The sequence below is a fragment of the Vicugna pacos genome, chromosome 15 (assembly GCF_048564905.1).
Source record: "Vicugna pacos chromosome 15, VicPac4, whole genome shotgun sequence".
NCBI classification, from domain to species: Eukaryota; Metazoa; Chordata; class Mammalia; order Artiodactyla; family Camelidae; genus Vicugna; species Vicugna pacos.
The window spans coordinates 35,828,261-35,845,987 of record NC_133001.1 but is presented as its reverse complement, the minus strand read 5'-3'; the positions used below and the strand labels follow the sequence as shown (position 1 = coordinate 35,845,987).

General features: G+C 47.6%; 2 protein-coding genes and 1 pseudogene across 3 annotated transcripts in view; 1 reads left to right on the top strand and 2 right to left on the bottom strand.

Annotated features, from left to right (window-relative positions):
* Window positions 1-17,727, top strand: part of CRIM1 (cysteine rich transmembrane BMP regulator 1) — a 187,292-nt gene that overhangs the window by 165,557 nt on the left and 4,008 nt on the right. Inside the window, exons 14-15 of one of the 2 annotated variants that reach the window (XM_072937931.1) lie at window positions 8,487-8,681; window positions 15,288-15,410. In XM_072937931.1, coding sequence (XP_072794032.1) covers window positions 8,487-8,681; window positions 15,288-15,410 — 318 coding nt within the window. The remainder of the gene's footprint in view (window positions 1-8,486; window positions 8,682-15,287; window positions 15,411-17,727) is intronic. The other variant, XM_072937932.1, reaches the window with a different exon arrangement.
* On the bottom strand, window positions 4,629-5,027 carry LOC102531335 (small ribosomal subunit protein eS24 pseudogene; annotated as a pseudogene).
* The window catches only part of FEZ2 (fasciculation and elongation protein zeta 2), a 51,776-nt gene continuing 44,439 nt past the window's right edge, over window positions 10,391-17,727 (bottom strand). The window contains exon 11 of the transcript XR_012059124.1: window positions 10,391-11,342. The gene's annotated coding sequence lies outside the window, so the exon portion shown is untranslated. The remainder of the gene's footprint in view (window positions 11,343-17,727) is intronic.

Here is a 17,727-nt window from a genome sequence, read left to right as displayed (position 1 = left end):
ACCACACAAAACTGATGAGACCCTCTGGATCTGGGAGTGTCTCCCCGAGGGCAGAGACCCACCTGCCTCGTGCACCACTGCACCCCGACGTTCAGAACGGTGCTCTCTGCACCCACTGCACGACTGCACTGGGTTATTTTGCAGTGGGATTTTGAGACATAATGCTGCATTTAGTTTCTTGGCCACGAGGATGCCAGAGTAAATTACTTTTCAGGTCTCTAAATAGTTCGCTGGAGATTTGAAAGAACTGATGCAATTTCTAAAGCTGCCTGACTTCCTCCCAGGAAGTTACTCCCACACCAGGGCTCTGACTTCATGGCCACCACAGCCAGATTTAGAACCTGAAGTATCTGTACAGGAAGGTTGCCTCCTGACAGAGATGGAAAAGTCCAACCATAGTATAGGTTCTGGTGGATTTTAGTTTTCATAACCTTTCACCGAGGAGAAGGGGTGGGGAATCTATAAATGCTTTCTTTTCATCATGGTCAGATCCAGAGCAAGCCCTGAGCTATGACATCAGTGACTCCCAGAATACTGAACTGGCTCTTGATAGAGGAAGAAAACACAATTCTAGCATCTAAGTTTTCCCCAGCTGTTAATTGGCTTTATGGTGTAATTAGTAAAGTAGCTCAAGGGTAAAAGCAAAGTCCAACCTTGAAAAGCCCAGTAAGCCGTTTCTTATCTTAAAAAGAAGTAAGATGCGAAGTTCAGACAGTGGAGGGGTCAGCTCTGAAGGAGTTAACATCGCCAGGCCTCACCACTTCTTCCTCAGCCCTTTCCTATCAACCAGAATCAAGGAAAAGGGAAAATAAAACACACGCCAAATTTTCCAAACTGTGCCACTGAGAGAGAGAGCGCACGTATTTTTATCGTAGTCAAATGGGCAGCAAGACGGTGTTGCTTCTGTTTGCATCCAGAAAGATAAGCCGCCTGCCCGAGGCTCCCAGAGCTCCTGACACAGTGCTGATAATGATCACGGCGGCACCCTCCATCCTTTCCAGGAGGGACTTCGTTCCTGACAGGGGCCGAAGGTCATTTCAAGCTGATCTAAACCAAGGAGCAGCCATAAAATAGTAACCCTCTTCCTTGGCGTGTTTCAAAATTTGGCTCTGAATGCCAGTGCAGAAGGAAAGTTCCAGAGCGGTATGAAGCCAGGGCAGTATCGCTGGAGTACGTTTATAGCCCTCGACAGTGACTGCCCAGAGGGGGTCCCATTTGTTTGGATACATAACTCCTGATGTGTTGGATTTAAAAATAAACCCTATTATATTAGTGTCATACCTCATGCTTTCCTTGGAACAGTCTCCTCTAATCCTCTTCCTCTGAGGGAGGGAGGGGGGAATGTTAAGTAGAAATTTGCCTCAGAAGGAGCAGGAGTCCTCAGTAACCACTTCGCTGTCTTCGTTCCGTGATGGGACTGGGCAGGTGTCTGATGCAGTCAGCTGGAGGGTAATTTCCCTTTGAAGGCAGAGACCTTGAGCCCCAGCACGTGTGAGGGGTAGGAAACCTGAGGGCCCGTTCTCCAGAGTCAGTGAGCAAGAAGCCCTCTTGTGTGTGTGGCGCAGACCCCTGCCCAGGAGAGCGGCCCTCCCCTGAGGTGAAACCCCTGGGGCCCAGCAGGCGGAAGGTGTGTGGGGCCTGTGCGTGGGGTTCCCGTCCTGGTCCTGCCACTTCCTCGCCATACATTTTGGGCAGGTTACTTATTCTCCCTGGAGCTCGGTTTTCTGTGGCATTGAAATAACACCCTGTTCCGTTGGGCTGCAGAGAGCACGTGGAATTGACTCGTGGAAAATGCTGGTTAGCGCTGTGCCCAGTGACCTAGTAGGCAGTCAGTAAGTGGAAGTTATGATTACTACTAGGTAGCGAATAAAATGAAGGTCACTGTCAGCATAAGTAACCAGGGGGCGCAATAAACACCACAGACAGGAATGCAGTGGCACAGCGCACTCCAGAGCCACACGCAGAGCATTTGGATCACTTGCAGTTGGATATTTCCTGCCTCTATTTCTACACCCCCTCTTCAACCTGAGCACCTAAAATGCTTTTGTATGAACTCTCAATTAGACTGTGTTGTTTCCCCCCGAAGACTACAGCAACTGTATCAATTTATTATTTAGAACCTCGAATAGATAAGCCACTGTATCTGTCCGTAAACCAAGTCATTTTTTTTTAATTGAAGTACAGTCAGTTACAGTGTGTCAATTTCTGGTGTACAGCATAACATCCCAGTCATGCATATACATACATATATTCATTTCCTTATTTTTTTCCAAGTTGTTTCTAAAACTTTCTGAGAGGGCTTTCTCAGATTGACCCAGATGTGCCGCAGAAGGAAGTGGTCCATCCGGGGAGAGAAAGGAGTATGTAAGAAACAACGGACCCCAAGACCCATCAGTCAGCCAGACTTCCAGCACACTTCCAGGCCTCAGTTTAGATGATCTCAGGCTTTTCAGATGAAAGTTAGTAGAAAGATGTCTCTCTAAACCTCCTTAACTAAAATCTGATTACCTGAAATCTAGTCTAATCTCGGCCACATAGCAGCCACTCCAGAAAAAAATTAGTCAAGGCTTTTTCAAAAGCAAGAGTCCTCCATTTCTTTCACATGAGAATTCCACAGAGTGGTGACCAACCCATGACTTAAATGTGGCTTTGTTTTAAAGCATGTTTGAAGAAACAAACTTTACTGTTAGGAAATATATTGATACTGTGATTCACACTGATCAGAGGTAGAGATATTATGGAAAACCCCCTCCTACAAGTTTCTCTGCTGCCGTCTCCAAAATGGGCTCATTGTGGATTGAAGTCCTCGTCCTTAAGCCGGCCGGCCCTGACATAAAACATCCACTGCTAAGCGTGGCTCACCCCCGGTCAGCACACTGGATCCAGCGTGGCCTCCACCTGAAAATGTTGCCTAGCCAGAAGGTTGTCCACCTTTCCAGAGAGGCCCAGGCACAGCAGACCATGAGATGGGGGTTCTGTGTGTTCCTGGGAGGGTAAGAAAGGGAGCTGTTAGGTAGAGCACAGGGCAGAGAACGTGGCCTTTGCAGTCAGGTGGAGCCAGGACTAGATGCAGGCTCCACTGCCTGCTGGCTCGGTCACATCAACTTTCTTCCCCTCACTGAACCTGAGTTTCCACAAGACTAGGATAGACAGCCCTACGTCACAGAGTTGCTGTGAGGCTGAACCAGGCGGGGTCCTGAGCTCAGCACCTGGGCACCACAAATGCTCTGCAGTTGCTGGTTCTCCTCTTCAGTGCTCGGCACCTAGATCCTTTCAGAACCATCTCTCTTCTCTCTCCCACCTGCCTCCTCTGACCTGCGATCTCTAAGGAGAGCAACTGTGCTCTGCATTCCAGCCTAAACACTGGTTTAGACTTCTGTGAGACCTTGAGGATCCTCATTCCTACATCCAGTTCCCTTTACAGGGTCTTTTTGGGGGCCATTGGTCCCTGTTTCACTCTCTGCCACCTCCAAGGAGATACACCCTCCACCAGTTGCTTAACCCTAGTAAGACCTTCCTGATCTCAAGTCAGAATTAACTCCATTGAAAATGAACTGAGGTTGAAGGCGAGATGCTTCCAAGGTAATCTGATGAGCGGAGCTGAATGGAATAGAGATAAGTTGGTGGAAGCACCTGGAAATTGGGTCCATGGTCGTCGCCCCCTCCCTGAAGGGGAAGAGCTTCATCATGGCCACTGAAACTCTGGAGGCTCCACTGATCTGACTCCGCCTCTGAGCAAGTATGCACAGAGCCTGCTTGGTGTCTCTGTGGGGCTTCCAACTTAATGGGTTTCACTGTGTTCCTTGTCAACATATTGCTACTTTGAACTCTTAATCGTCACTGAATTTAGGAAAAGACTCATTTTTGTAACAAAATCAAATGGGAAACTTTAGTTTCATCTGATATGTGGTGGAAAGTTCTTGGTTCAGCCTGTTGCCTCCAGGGCATCCGAGCAGTTGCTGTCCCTCTTGTATCGTTTTGTAAACACTCTTTTCGACGGTGATCTCAGTCACTGAATGAGTAGTTCTGTAAACGCTGTTATGCTGTAGCTCAGCATTTGGTCTCTGGCGTACCTTCCATGGTTTAATTTTCTTGCAGTCCATTGAAATTCTTCAAAGTGGGTCAGGAGCATTCAGAAAGCACCACACTGCATGACCAGGTTCTTTAGAGCGAGGCTCAGGCTGAGCACTTCCCTTCAGTATCTGTGTGTGTGTGTGTGTTTGCCGGGGACAAGGGGGAGCTTGGTAACACGTGCACACGTCTGTTGGAGATACCCATTTTAATATTTTTGCTTCATTGTCAAGAGTAACTCATGTTCATTGCAACAACAACAAAAAAAGTTAAAGAGAAAAATTCATCCTTGATTCTAAGAGTTACTATTAACGTTTTCATCTCTGGATGGTTTTTAATTTTCCTTTTTACATAGTTGAGCTTATACTACAAGTCATGCATTTTAATAGCTGCACGGGAGTCCCTCATATGATTGTATCATGAGTCGTTTAAATATTCCCATATTGTTGGGCACAGATTTTTTTCCCATAATTTCTTTGTCTTTGTAACAGTTTTTAGTTTATTAATCCTCTCATGAAAAATCTGCACAATCACCACAGTTAACCACTGCAGAATCTTTATTCCTTCTTTTTGCCAGCACCAACATGGGCCTTCGTAGTCCCCCCGACTTTCTTCATCCTGTTCTTCCGTTCCTTTCGCTGTTTCCTTGAGGCCTTTTTCTTCTCGTATAGACCATGTCTTGCAAGCCTGTGTTTGGGGTCATTTTTCTTCGCCTAATCCAAGGAATTGTAAGTCATGCCAAAGCCAGTGGTCTTGCCACCACCAGAATGAGTTCTGAATCTGAATACAAAGATGACATCTGGCGTGGTCTTACCCGTTTCGGCTAGTTTTTCACTGATTTCTGTCTGAGGGACTGTTGCCTTCCCAGGGTGAAGGACATCAGTGACCATTTGTTTCTGCTGAAGCAGTCGGCTGGTCACGACCTTCCTGGTCCGGACAGTTACTGTGTCATTCATGATGGCGGCTGATCTTCAAGCAGACAGGGAGGGAAAGAGCCATAACTTCTTGTTGTTATGTATAATCTTGTGATGAATGCTTACATAAACAGCTTATTTGAGGCCTTTTTTGATTATTTCCTTGGGATAGCTTACTAGAAATAGAGCTACTGGATCAGGGAAGTATACGCTTCTTAAAGATACTCAAAGGATACTGCCAGTTTTGTCTGTTACCCTAGCCCTCACCACTGTACTTGTAGTAGATTCCAGTGACTAAAATTTGTCCCTGTTTGTCTTGTTGAGCCCCAAATCAGTTCTACCCTAGTGAGAGCTTCCTGGTCATGTTCACACAGAAAGGCTGAGCTTTGGAAGGTCCACCCCTGCAGCTCTGAGTGATTCACTGGGAAACCTGGTTTGATCAGGCTTGACCGGGTCTTCCACAAGCTCACCAGCTGTTTAATTCTTAAAGCAGGAAAACAACTCACGCATTGGAATTACGTCTGCCTTGCCTTCTGTTCCAAGAAACAGGGTCTTTCTTTGTGCCCGTCTCCCTCCCCATCCACATCCTGACCGCTGTTTCTCAGAAACATCTCTCCAGCCCCACCTTGCCGTTCCAGCGCCCTCGCCCCTGCGTTAACTCAGGCCCGTGTCACGCCCCCTTGAACAGTATCCCCATCCTCCTAGCCCCACTTGGTCTTCCACACTGTCACGTTCCAGAGTCCTCATCTTGAAAACAAAGCTGATCAGGCCCGTCTCCTCCACTGCGGGAAGGCATCTAAATCTGTGGCTGCTGTTGAAGGCCTTTTACGGCCTGATCCCAGCCGTCGTGTGCACGGCCCCGACAGCCCTCACATCCTTCCAGCATGGTGGGCTGCTGGACACTCCACCCTCTGATGTGTGCCCTCCCTCTAGCTGCTTCATCTTCTGCTCAGCCCTCAAAGTAAAACTGAAGCAGCAGATCATGGGCAAAGCCTCGCCCAGTTCCCCCACAGAGCCAGTCGCTCTGCCCTCTGAGCTGCGTGTTTAATTCACAGCACAGCAGGTGCTGCACGGTCCCCAGCCTGTCTCCACCACTTCTGCTCAGTCCTCTAGGTCAGGGTCCAGGCCGTGCCTTTTTTTTTTTCCACTGATGATAAAAGTTTGTAGAATAAGTGAATGAATGTCTTTGTAATATTTAACACACAATGACTATTTTTAATAACAGATAATTTTAACGTCACAGATATTAGCATTGATTAATTAAATATCTTAAGATCTAATATGTTTTGCCAACATCTTGAGAAAATACAGACCAGTGTTTAGCCTTGACTTGAACATTTTTTATGAAGTCCTTATCCTTTCTGTGCCTCTGCCTCATTCCTTTCCTCTAAGGAGAGAACCGGCAAAATGGCTGGAGGAGGAAAAGCACAGTAGAAAGTGATGGATGAGATGGAGTGAGGAGTTTAACCTTCTCTTCTCTAAGGTCCTTGCATGGTAATACATTACTCAAATTTTATGCACTGATACTGATCCATCCTGTGAGCTGTGACAAGGTTTATGTAAAATATAATCAGTAATATTGCTTTATGAAGAAATGCTTCCTTTCATAAAGATTTCTCTCCATAAGAGACTCTAGATTTGATGGCAAATCTAATGTCCTCAGTGAGATGTTGGCTGGAGGTCAGTATATTACTTGAATTAAGTTTGTTAAATGATTCTCCTCAGCCATTTGACGTGTACATTTTGGATATCTTAATGAAGCCGCCTCCTGTAAGGATTTCAGATTGGCAAAAACTTCTGCCACAAGTTTGGTGTGAAAGCTTCCCCGTGAGTTTTTAAGCTTCAACAGTCAGTGCGCCAGAAAACTTCCTGCAGAACACTCACATAGACAGCGAAGTATGTTTTTAAGTAGATATTGGAAAAGAATTAATGCTCACAGCTAGAACTTACTGTAATTGCTCAATATCCCTTGTTGAACCTCAGGCAGCAGTAATGAGAGAAATAATGAGAAAACGTGGGGAAACGGAGAGATTGACAATGAGGCCTTCCCATGCTTGCTTATACCACTGCAGAATGGAGCAAGACTTACACCTTTGGAAATACAAAACAGTATAGTCACAGGACATGACTAGCGCCCTTAGTCGGGGGCACACGCTCGGGTGACTGGTGGGAAGAGAAGGTGGATGCCCAAGACAGCGGTTTCTGTCTGGGACCCCCTCTGGAACAGCTCAGCGGGAAGTTCGAGCTCAGTCTCCTCAGAGAACAGCTTCCAGCCACCCGGCAGCACTTGGCCGCAGAGTGCGGGGCGCCTGACATCAGTGCCCCTCGGGGTTCTGGCCTGGGGCCTGGGCCGTGAGCTGACCCTGCTGGAGCTTCCAGGTGCCGTCAGGGAGAACCTGAGCCCTGGACACTTCTTTCCTAAGGAACTTTCTTTCCAGACTCCTTTATGGTTTTTCATTTACTAGCGACCAGTGGTGAGTGAAGCTGCCTGTAGAATCTGAGCGTAAAATTTCTGCAGATTAGTCGGAGTCACGTCCAGTTACCAGCCTGTCTGATGACACGGATGTGCTGCCCGACCCCCAACCCCTGTTCCCCCTTGATTGGCCCCATCCCTGCTTTGCTGGCCCCTGGGCTCACTCGGTGCCGCCCTTGAACTCTGGAGGGAAGGTGAGCACTAGTAAGATCGGGTAAACCAGGACAGGGCCTCAAGTCAGAGAGAAAGGAACTTTCAAGGAAAAGGTTGGGATGGGGGTGGTGTTTGAGGATGGCAGGGGAGAACGCAGGAAAAAGAACAGAACATGTGAAGCCATAAATTCTTACACATAAAAATAGCTCTTAAAATTAGATTGTTCTGAAAAAGCATAGTTTGCTGGGGGGAAAAGAAATGGGCTGAAATGACATGAGGTTGTTTTTAAAAGCAGGAATGTCCTGGTTGATGAGAGGGGAATCCCCCCAGCAGCGCTGGAAAATGAAGGACACGGTATCTCCGTGCTAGTCCCCCTCTGGGAGAGCGCAGGAAACCCGCCATCGCCACTCCTCAGTGTCCCGGCACCGTTTGCGTAGAGATTAACTGGAGATAGGAGCGCCTTGAATTCCTTCTGTAATACTCAGCAGGGCTTTTTCTCAAACCTCAAACCTGCCCCTCTGCCTGTTGGTGTTTCAGTCGTGGTTTTCTAGGGTAGTACGTTCAGCAGCCGTTCAGTGACTGAGTTTGCGTACTTTGCGATGAGGGTCGCAAGATCCATAGCCAGCGGGTGTGTCAGCCTCAGTGGCCCTTGATCGGGTTTGGGCCACAGGACGAGCCTTCCCGAGCCTCTGCTGCGCAGAGGAGGATGACAGTCGGGGGCTGGGGAACGGGCGTTTCGCCCAGTTCCGGAAATCCTAGAGCTGCTGTGGTTGTGCAGGGCCCTTCCCCTTCCCCTTTCAGGTCTCAAGTCTGATGAGAAATTGTGTTTGTCATGTGGAGCGACCCCACCGTGTGTGTGCTGTTCTTTTCACTAGAAGACACGATCCCAAAGAAGGCGGTGTGCCACTTCAGCGGGAGGGCCTATGCCGACGAGGAGCGCTGGGACATTGACAGCTGCACGCACTGCTACTGCCTGCAGGGCCAGACCCTCTGCTCCACCGTCAGCTGCCCGCCGCTGCCCTGCGTCCAGCCCATCAACGTGGAAGGAAGCTGCTGTCCCATGTGTCCAGGTACCGACGCCAGCGTCCTGCTGTTTTTCAGAGCTGTAACGCTGATTTAAGAGGAAGCTGGAGCAGACTTGGACTCTGGTCCGCCCATCCGTTAGTTCCTGTGGCCAGAGACATGGCAGGGGGTGACTTAGAGACGGTGACTTTCAGGGAGTTTGCTTCCAGGCCAGAATGGCTCTGGTTCTTCTGACCTGCATTCTCTAAACTTGAGTGGCGGGCCTCGTGGGCCTGACAGGCCTGTGTGTGACACCTGCCATGTCTGAGTAGCTTGGTTTCAGTGTGGTGTTGGATGTGCCTGGTGAGAAAGGTCCAGGATCGGACACAGTACTGAATACACTTAATAGCCTCTGCAGGGTGAATAAGCTGCACGTAAAGCACGTGACTCTGAAATGGTGCAGTCTTCCTTCAGTTCAGCAGTCCCAGTGGTGCCCAGGCCATCCCTTGCAGCCTGCTCCCAGCCCATCCCTTGCAGCCTGCTCCCAGCCCGCCCTAAACCTCCCATCTCTTCCCACTAAGCGGGAGCCGCAGGGGCGTGCCCCAGGCTGGCCGCTGCATAACCGCGTGCCCGCACCTTCCCCAGCATTCCACCCTTAGTGTCAGCTCCCAGGTACAAACCTAAGTCCCTCACAGCTGCTCAGATCCTCCCCCAGGCCTTCTCCTGCTTCTGTGTCTGTGTCTCCAGCCAAAACAGCTCCTTTACTTTCTGCCCCTGATCCTAGCAGTGCGGGACCTGAGCCCTTGGCAGGACAGCCCCTGGGCAGCATTCCAGATCTGAAGCCCTAAATACACAGACTGCACGCAGTCCAAACCACATAGACCAAAGAGAAAGCTCACTCTCAGAGTCCACGGAGGTGTTGAGCGAGTGGGGAACCTCCCCATCTTCACCTCTGTTCTGTGGTTTTTTGCGACATTCTGTGAGAGACGCTTGCTCCACGCACGAGAGTCAGTGGTGGTACCGTGGGCTAGGAGTCACGGCAGCCTGCAAGTACACCTACATCATGCGCTTGTAAAACGGGCCAGCCGGTTCAGCCCGAAGAGATTCATTGAGCTCTGCACACGTTTGCCTGCTGTTTAGGTGTTGTGCAAACTTGCCCTAATTGGGCATTTCTAAAAGCGTCCGTTTATTTATTGCCTAAAAAGGATGGGATGTTCTGCCAAGTCAGAGGGCTGAGCCCTTTGCAGATCCCTGAGTTGGGTGCTGTTCGTAGTTTAGTCTCCGTGGTCTTGTTTAAGGTGTAGACTGAGTCAGAAGCTCACTTCCGTGATGGCTTACCACTCGGTGTCTGCTTGGGGGAAAATTCTTAAGTGTTTTGCATGAGAAGAGTGAGGAAAAATGTGTATTTCTCGTTGGAGTTGCTTTATCTAGTACATATCACCTGTTTCACAAGTGTCATAGCAGTTTTCCTAGTAATCTGTAGTTTTGAATGATATCAATGATGAAATGACCTTATTTATTCCACCAAGATTCATTTTGTGCCGCCTCTGCACAAACACTGTTTGAGGCCCTGGAGAGACAGCAGTGAGTCCAGCCAAGTCCCCGTCCTCATGGAGCTGATGTTTTCACACGGAGGGACAGGCAGCAAACAAATAAACAGTAATCAGACAGCACACAAGCTGAGGATCCAGGCTGTAGAGAAAATACAGCAAGACCAGGATGGGGGTGGGGGCAGAAGAGGGGACAGGCGGTTTTGATGACCTGGGAACGCCTCACTGAGCAGGTGATATTTATAAAGGGACTCAGAGAAATGGCAGGAATAGTGGGGTAGAGGCTGAACCTCTGGGTGTAGGCAGGGCAAGAGCCAGGGGTGGGACCATCCCATGCATGTTCAGGGAGATGCAGGGAAGGTGTGTGGATGGGGCCCCATGGGCAGGGAGGCTGAGGACGGGAAAGCAGAGAAGTGGCCATGGACCAAAACGCAGGCTCTGGTGGGTGATGGCAGGCTTTTATTGAGTGAAAGATACTGGAGGGTTTTGAGCAGAGCAGCAATGGGATGGGACTTACGAGAGAGGAAGCAGAGAGACTGGTGAGCCAGGCAAGAGCTGATGGTGGGTTGGACCAGGCAGCGGGTACAGAGCTTGGGGGAAGTGGTCGGGTTCCAGCAATTGCGTAAGGGTGGACTCCGTAGGATTTGAACCCAACGTGAGGGGTGAGAGGAAGAGAGAAGCCAAGGATGACCATAATGTTTTAGACTCAAACGTGGAGCTGTGGCTCTGGGGTAGAATCATTTTGGTTTGGGGTGTTTCTACTTTTAAATCTCCACCAGACATCGAAATGGAGATAATGAATAGACAGCAAATATCTATCTAGTCTGGAGTTCAGGAGAGAGAGTGGAAATGGATCTGTAAATTTGGACGTTGTCAGCCACAGGTGGTTTGTGTAAGCCTTGAGACCGGACGAGGTCACGCAAGGGATGAGGGGAGACGGAGAAGGGAGCCCAGGACTGAGCCCAGGGACCCTCCGACTTTTGATATGTGGGCAGGTGAGGGGGAACTAGCAAAGGACACAGAGAAGCAGCCCTGCCCCATGGGAAGAAGCCGAGAGAGGGCGCGGGCAGTGCCGTTGGGTGACGTCCGTTGAGAAGCGGGAACTGACTGTTGTCCTGATCGTCTTGACAGGAGCTGTTTCCTTCCAGTGGTGGTGACAGCATCTTCTTAGGGTGGTTTCTAGAGAGAAAGAGGAGCGGGGGTGAACTGGAGGCAACAGTTACACATCTCAGTTGCAGAGCACAAATGCCAAGTTCACAATCGGATTTTCCTTGGAGTAGAGGGGTCTCGGAGGCTTTCACGGAAGCAGGATTGAGCTAGACCTTGAAGGGCAGGTGAGCTCTCTTTATTGCAGTGCAGAGGGTCATCTGACCAAAGACCCTGAGACAGAAAGGTCAAGGCCAGACGCCCTTGGAGTAGAGAGTTCTAGTAGCAGGTGGTAAGGACAGAAAAGATGACTTTGGTCAAGATTTTTAGGGCCTTAATTGTTAAATGAAGAGGTAGATGTTGTCCTTGGTGGGGTGTGGGAGGCTCATGTTTGAGCAAATGAATGAAGGGAGCGTGGAGGAGCTTGGGAAACTAACAGGGTGGTGTGTAGGAGGGACTCCAGGAGGAGACCAGAGGCCAGGGCCGCTGTACCCCGCATGGTAGGTGTTGCCCTTCAACCAATGGTGGTCGGAATAGAGGTAGAGATTCTCTCTCCTCGGTTTGTGAGTTTAATAAAGGAGAGGGTGCAGGTTTCACACTCATCCTTGTTCGTTACTAGAGATTTCTCCAGTGACCTCTCAGTCAGCATTTACTGTTGGATTGAAATTTAATCTCTGTTAATGCTCTTTTCTGCATCTGATGTATTACTGATGAATCACTTCTCCATCTTATCTCAGCAAATTGTTGTAGTCAAGCTCTGCCACTTTACATTCGATTAAGGGTGACCCGCCAGGAAGCCTGGATTCCTGTCCCATTTTCTCATCTGCTCTCTGTGTGATGTTGATCAAGGCCTTTTGCTGGAGTTTCAGATTTCCGCTTCCTGTCAGGAAGGCTCAGGCTACTTCGCTTTGTCCCCTGCACACATCGGCTAACATTCTGATTAGCCTCACCTTACAGCGCACTCTCCCCCTCTGCCATCTTTGGATATGAGTACCAGACCTGTAAACTGGTTTGCTGATTAGGACTTGTCCCATTTTGTAGAAGAAACTGAGGGTCAGAAAAGTTAAGCACATTTTCCAAAGCCAGGCAGGGAGTTAGTTGGTAGAAGACCTGGGATTCCCAGTCCTAAGTTGACTTACGGTTCCATCTCCAAAAAAAGGTGCCCTCACCTTGCAAGCCCCAAGCATCCTGCCCCATATCCAGAAAAGGACATTTTAGGGAGGGTGGCTCTTATAATGGGCCAGGTGCCTCTGGATGTAAAATACATCCCCAGTAAGTTGGCTTAGGTTCCTCTGAAGTTCAGATCAACTCTGACCCCGGGAGTCACTTTTAATTGTCACCCCGTGCCTGTGATCTGTGCAGCCTGGCCAGGTGAAATTTGTGTCACTCCCCTGGCCCGGTCATCTCAGTGCTGGCAGCTGTAAAGGTTTCTTGCAGTCAGTGCCGGAAGGGTTATAGTTTAGAGCAGGGGTTGAATGTAATCTCTGGCCATGGGAGGCCTAGGTCTCAGCATAGAAACACAGCACTTAACGCTTCTTTTTGTTTCTCCAAGCAGTTTTTTGCTGAAAGATTTATCCTTTTCGGCAAAACTGCTCAGAGACGGCTTCCCTATTAAGTTCCCATTAAAGGGAAATGACCTTCTCCCCTTAGACTTGAGGGCTCCGAACTAGAGCTCTGAGTATTTTGTGATAAAGGAGGAGGCATGGATGGCTTTTAATCAGAGCCGAACCGAGTTCACTGGAGCAAATGATCCAGAGGACAGGCTCCGAGCTGCCAAACGGTGAGAAGTAACTCACCACGAGCGACCCGTGGGATAGGACTGGTCCTGCTCAGAGCCGTAGCCCCGAAACTTGAGCTGGTGCCTTCCACAACATAGGAGGTGCTCAGGAAGCATTTGTTGAACAGTGGTGATTAAGTAACTACCAGTAGGACATCCTCCTCCATCCTAGGCAGATCCATCCAACTTCCCTCACCTTCACCAAGTGGAGCCTTTCTAAGCATCTCTGGGAAGAGAACCCACACTGTCAAGTCTGTGTGTGCGGGGTTTCACGGCAACCTCCCCGTAGGCAGGTACGAGGCACAGGAATTTCAGAGCTACTTCTCTCCCCCGGGAAAGACGCTGAGCTGGGCTGAACTGACCCCAGCCCCACGGGCCTCCACAGAGGTCTCTGCTGCTTGGATGCGGACGCTCACGGGTTTGGGGCACGGCTCTCACGTTAGCCTTTTTCGCCGTGGCTGCAGAAGGCAGCAGCAGGTCAGCCCTGTGATAGGCACAGGATGGGGTGAGGCTGCACCAGAGCAGGCAGGGCGGGGCTGGGGGGCGTGGCCCTGAAGGATGTCACACAGACATCGAGGGGTGGTGAGGGAGGTTCTTCCCAGATTCCTCCAGGAAACTCATTCCACATGTCAGGGTGTCTCAGTGGGTGAGCTAAACACCATCCTGCCACACAGCCAGCACCACCCAGCCCAGACCTACCGAATCAGGACCCATGGGAGTCAGCACATTTTATAAGCCTCTCGGTGATTCAGATAAGATAGAAAAGTTTGACATCACTGGTTTCTACTCAGGCCTGTTTCTATCAATGAAAATGTTTTCAGCAAGTTTGCTTTTTAATTCTAGAGGTTTCAGGGACCCACTGAACCTTTCAAAACTCTAAGAATGTCTAGTTCTTGCCATGCCTGAGGCCTTATAATTTAAGTAAGAAAGCAGAAGACTGGGGAACTGGAGCCGAAGTGACTGTAGTCTTGGGGGCAGCGGGAAGACCTGGGCGTTGGAATCACAGAGCTGGATTTAAAGCTCATGCTGCCCCTTCCTAGAGGCACCATCTTGGGCAGTTGACTTCACGTCTCCGGCAGGTGCTCAGTCAGCTCCTGGTGGAAACTTGGCACGTGATCTCGCCTCTGTCACTTTTCCCTTCTTTCCACTTTATCTTAAGGTTTGCTTCTTGAGAGGCTGGTAACTTTGGGATAGGCAGCAGTCACTCTGAGCAGAGAGGATTATTGTAACTTGTATAACTTATATTTTATGTATTTTATTTCGGTTTGTGAGTATTTAGTATTATGGACGTTGGGTAACCTTCTTATAAAAATCAGTTAATATGGGAGAGCCTGGCCAAGAAGAAGTACGTGATTAATGCAGACTTCCATTGTCGTATTTTGAAAATAGAGGCTAGTTATTGTTAGCCAGATTAAATAAGGATATACAGGTATATATGTAGGAGCCAAAAATAACTAGATTTTCTCATCGGTCCCTTTAGAACTTAGGTTTTGGGAAAAAAAGAAGAAAAAACTATTTGAGCTTAAAGGAATACCATTCTTCTCAGTTTTGTTTCATGTTGTAGTATGTCGTTGATGAAGTGTGTATGATCAAGTTAGATAATACAGATGCATATACTCGATGAGTTTCCAGTCTCCGTGGTTCCAGTGGTAAAAACCAGACAGTTAAGACTTCATCAGGCAACACCTCATGTGGTCTCCCCACATCCAGTCCCATGGAGGGGAAAGGAGTGGAGGGGAGTTGGCTAAGAAATGAATCAAGACTGGAAGATGTATTAACTTTTTCACTTCCTGTGACATATTTCATACAAATGATTTAATATGCATTGATTAAAGAGCAGCTGCTATGATATTTAGCTCATGGAAAGTCAAAGAAATTCTTCCATTTCAGCCAGTGCCATCAGCTTGCACACACCTGTAGAGCCAGCACCATTTGTCATGAAAAAGCAGAGCTTCTGACCCTGGTGGAGTAGTAAACTTTTTCCCCTTTAAATGGTTGTAAGATGTTTCCCTCCCCTGCAGAGCTAGTGACTGTCTAGCATTAATGATGTCAGTGCAGAAACTGGGTCTTTCGTGTCGCAGGACAGTTTGTATTGTGTTGTGTTAATTGAATGCACCATCTACTTGAACTGAGGAAGGAAAAGCCAACAATAAGTAGCCCCTCCATCATCTCTTATGAAAAACAATGTTCCTTTCTTTTAGAAATGTATGTCCCAGAACCAACCAATATACCCATTGAGAAGACAAATCACCGTGGAGAGGTTGACAAGGAGGTTCCCCTGCGGCCTACACCAAGTGAAAATGACATTATCCATCTCCCCAGAGGTAAGTGCCAAGGTCAGCTGAGATCTGTCTAGTATATGGTCTACTTTTTTTTTTTCCCCTCTCTTTCCCAAACCTTCTTTTGGGTAACTTTTTAAATCGTGTACCTAAGTTCAATTCAAATAACCACTCTCAGGAAAGACCTCGGCTATAACATATTTAACAACCCGGGATGATGAAGTTAAGTCTGCAGGTAGCTGGATGAAACCCCTCTTTTTCTGGCCCTACATACTCAGAGATTCAGTGATGATGGAAAGAAATATGTTCCTAGTCCTAAGAATTTGCTGTCTGGCATTTCTAAGCTCTCCCTCTAATGTTTGTATGTGAATAAACTTTATAAGCAGAGTAATAATGCATCATTCACTTGTCCCTGTGGATTCTGCGCTAAGCACTGATGCATAGGCGACCCTCTACTTCCAGATCGTTTCACTCCGGAGGAGTTCAGTTTAGAAATAATGTGTTGATTTTTCAACTCATCAGGTCTAGCCCGTGCTATTTTTCTTGCTCTTCTTTCAGTTGTGTATAATGGAGATGTTATTTTGTGTCTCAGCAGCTAGGTGGTAAAGCAAGGCCAGCTCCCTGTCAATCTTGCCTTCTCTATAAAAGTAGGCTTCTTGACCAAAATGGTGTAAGCTTGCTCTTAGCCGTGACTCTGTACTGCCTTCTGTCTACTCCAAGGACATTTTCAAAATCATTGTTGTGCAATTTTTTTTTTTTTTTTGGAAAAAGCAATCACTGCTTGAGAGATTGATGGTCTGTTACTCTAGGTATTTGAATGTTATGCTTGGATCAAGCCAGATGACTGGAGAGCCAAATTCCTGGACCCAGTGTTTTGGCTCCTTGTATAATCGCTCTGACTGAATGGTGCGTCAGCATTATGTTTACAGTCATTCAGTCAGTAAATACTGCACTGTTCTGCGTGCCGAGCTTTGATTGTAAGAGTGGCCTTGTTTACTGCACTACGTTGAGGGTTCTGCACTGCATAGTATCCCAGTTGTAAAGACCCAGAGGAGAAATTTCCTCATTGTCAGTAACAAGACTTATGCTTCTCAGCAACGGATTTGTTTTCATCTTCAAGACATTGTGAATCTTATTGATGGTGCTTGTTTCCATATTTGCTTTTGGCTGCTAGGAAGCTCAAAGCTAAATCTTATGGCCTGCTTTTAAAAGCATCAAAACAGAATGTAAGGACTACATTTCATAAGCAAGACTTCAGTTGAACTGTCGTTTGCCTTTCCCCAAGGCTTTCCTTAAGTTACTTTTTAATCTTCTTGTGTGACATACCACTTCCAGGACCATGTGGAACATGGAAAAATAGAAATTCATCTCTTTATTCATCATGTATTTAAAAGCTGAATTCATCAGTAAAATGTGCCTCTGGCATTTTTCTTGATACTGCTAAGTGTTCCCTTTTTTTTCCCCCTCCATCCTGATAAAGTGCAACCATCTACATTGGCTGAAGTGAGTAGGAAGGGTCTCTCCTTCCCATCCCCCCACATAACACAGGGAAGCATATGAATAAAAACCTATGAGTTTTAAACTACAGACAGAATTACTGTCACAAAGGTTTCCAGAACAATTTAAAAGCAAGTCCTTTTGTTTGTGTGTGTCCCGTTGTCTTTCACTAACCTGCTCTCTGATGCATTTAGACAACCTGACTACAGTGGTTTATTTGAAAGAAAAGAAAAATAAGGAAATTTCCAGAATGCTTCTGATTGGCATATATTTAACTGTATCTCTGTCTGCAGTGTTCATTGCAGGAATGATGATTTAGAGGATCAAAAAGGCCTCATTCATAAGATAAAAAACAATGTCCCTGGTACGTGTATTAACTAAGGCAAGAAAACGATCTAATAGGGGTGAGTTTTCAACAAGTGGATGGAAAGGAAAGGAAGGCGTTTCTGCTTAGAGCTCAGTAAACCAGGATATCAGCCAGAAGACCAGCCTCGCCCCTGGCTTGGTTTTTCTTAGTGCACTGCTGCCTAGTTTTCTCAGTCCCACTGGGGAGGAGAAGTGTGTCCTTTGTCCTAGTCTCCTGTTTGCTAGTAAGCAGGGAGCTAAGCTCATGTTTCTGCTTCAAAGACCATATAGGTTAACATTAATCCAGGTGTTTTTAGTAGCCTAATTTTAGTCACTTTTTAAAGTCTACATAAGGATTTTCTTCACTAGCTCGAATCAGCATCATCCTGCCCGGTTATTAACCTTCTCAACCTAATATTTCCTTTTTCACATCCATCCCTAAGAGCTCTGCCCTCATAAGCAGCTCTTTGGATCCACATTAGACTTTAATCATGCTTGAGCTTAAAGTACTGGGAAGAAA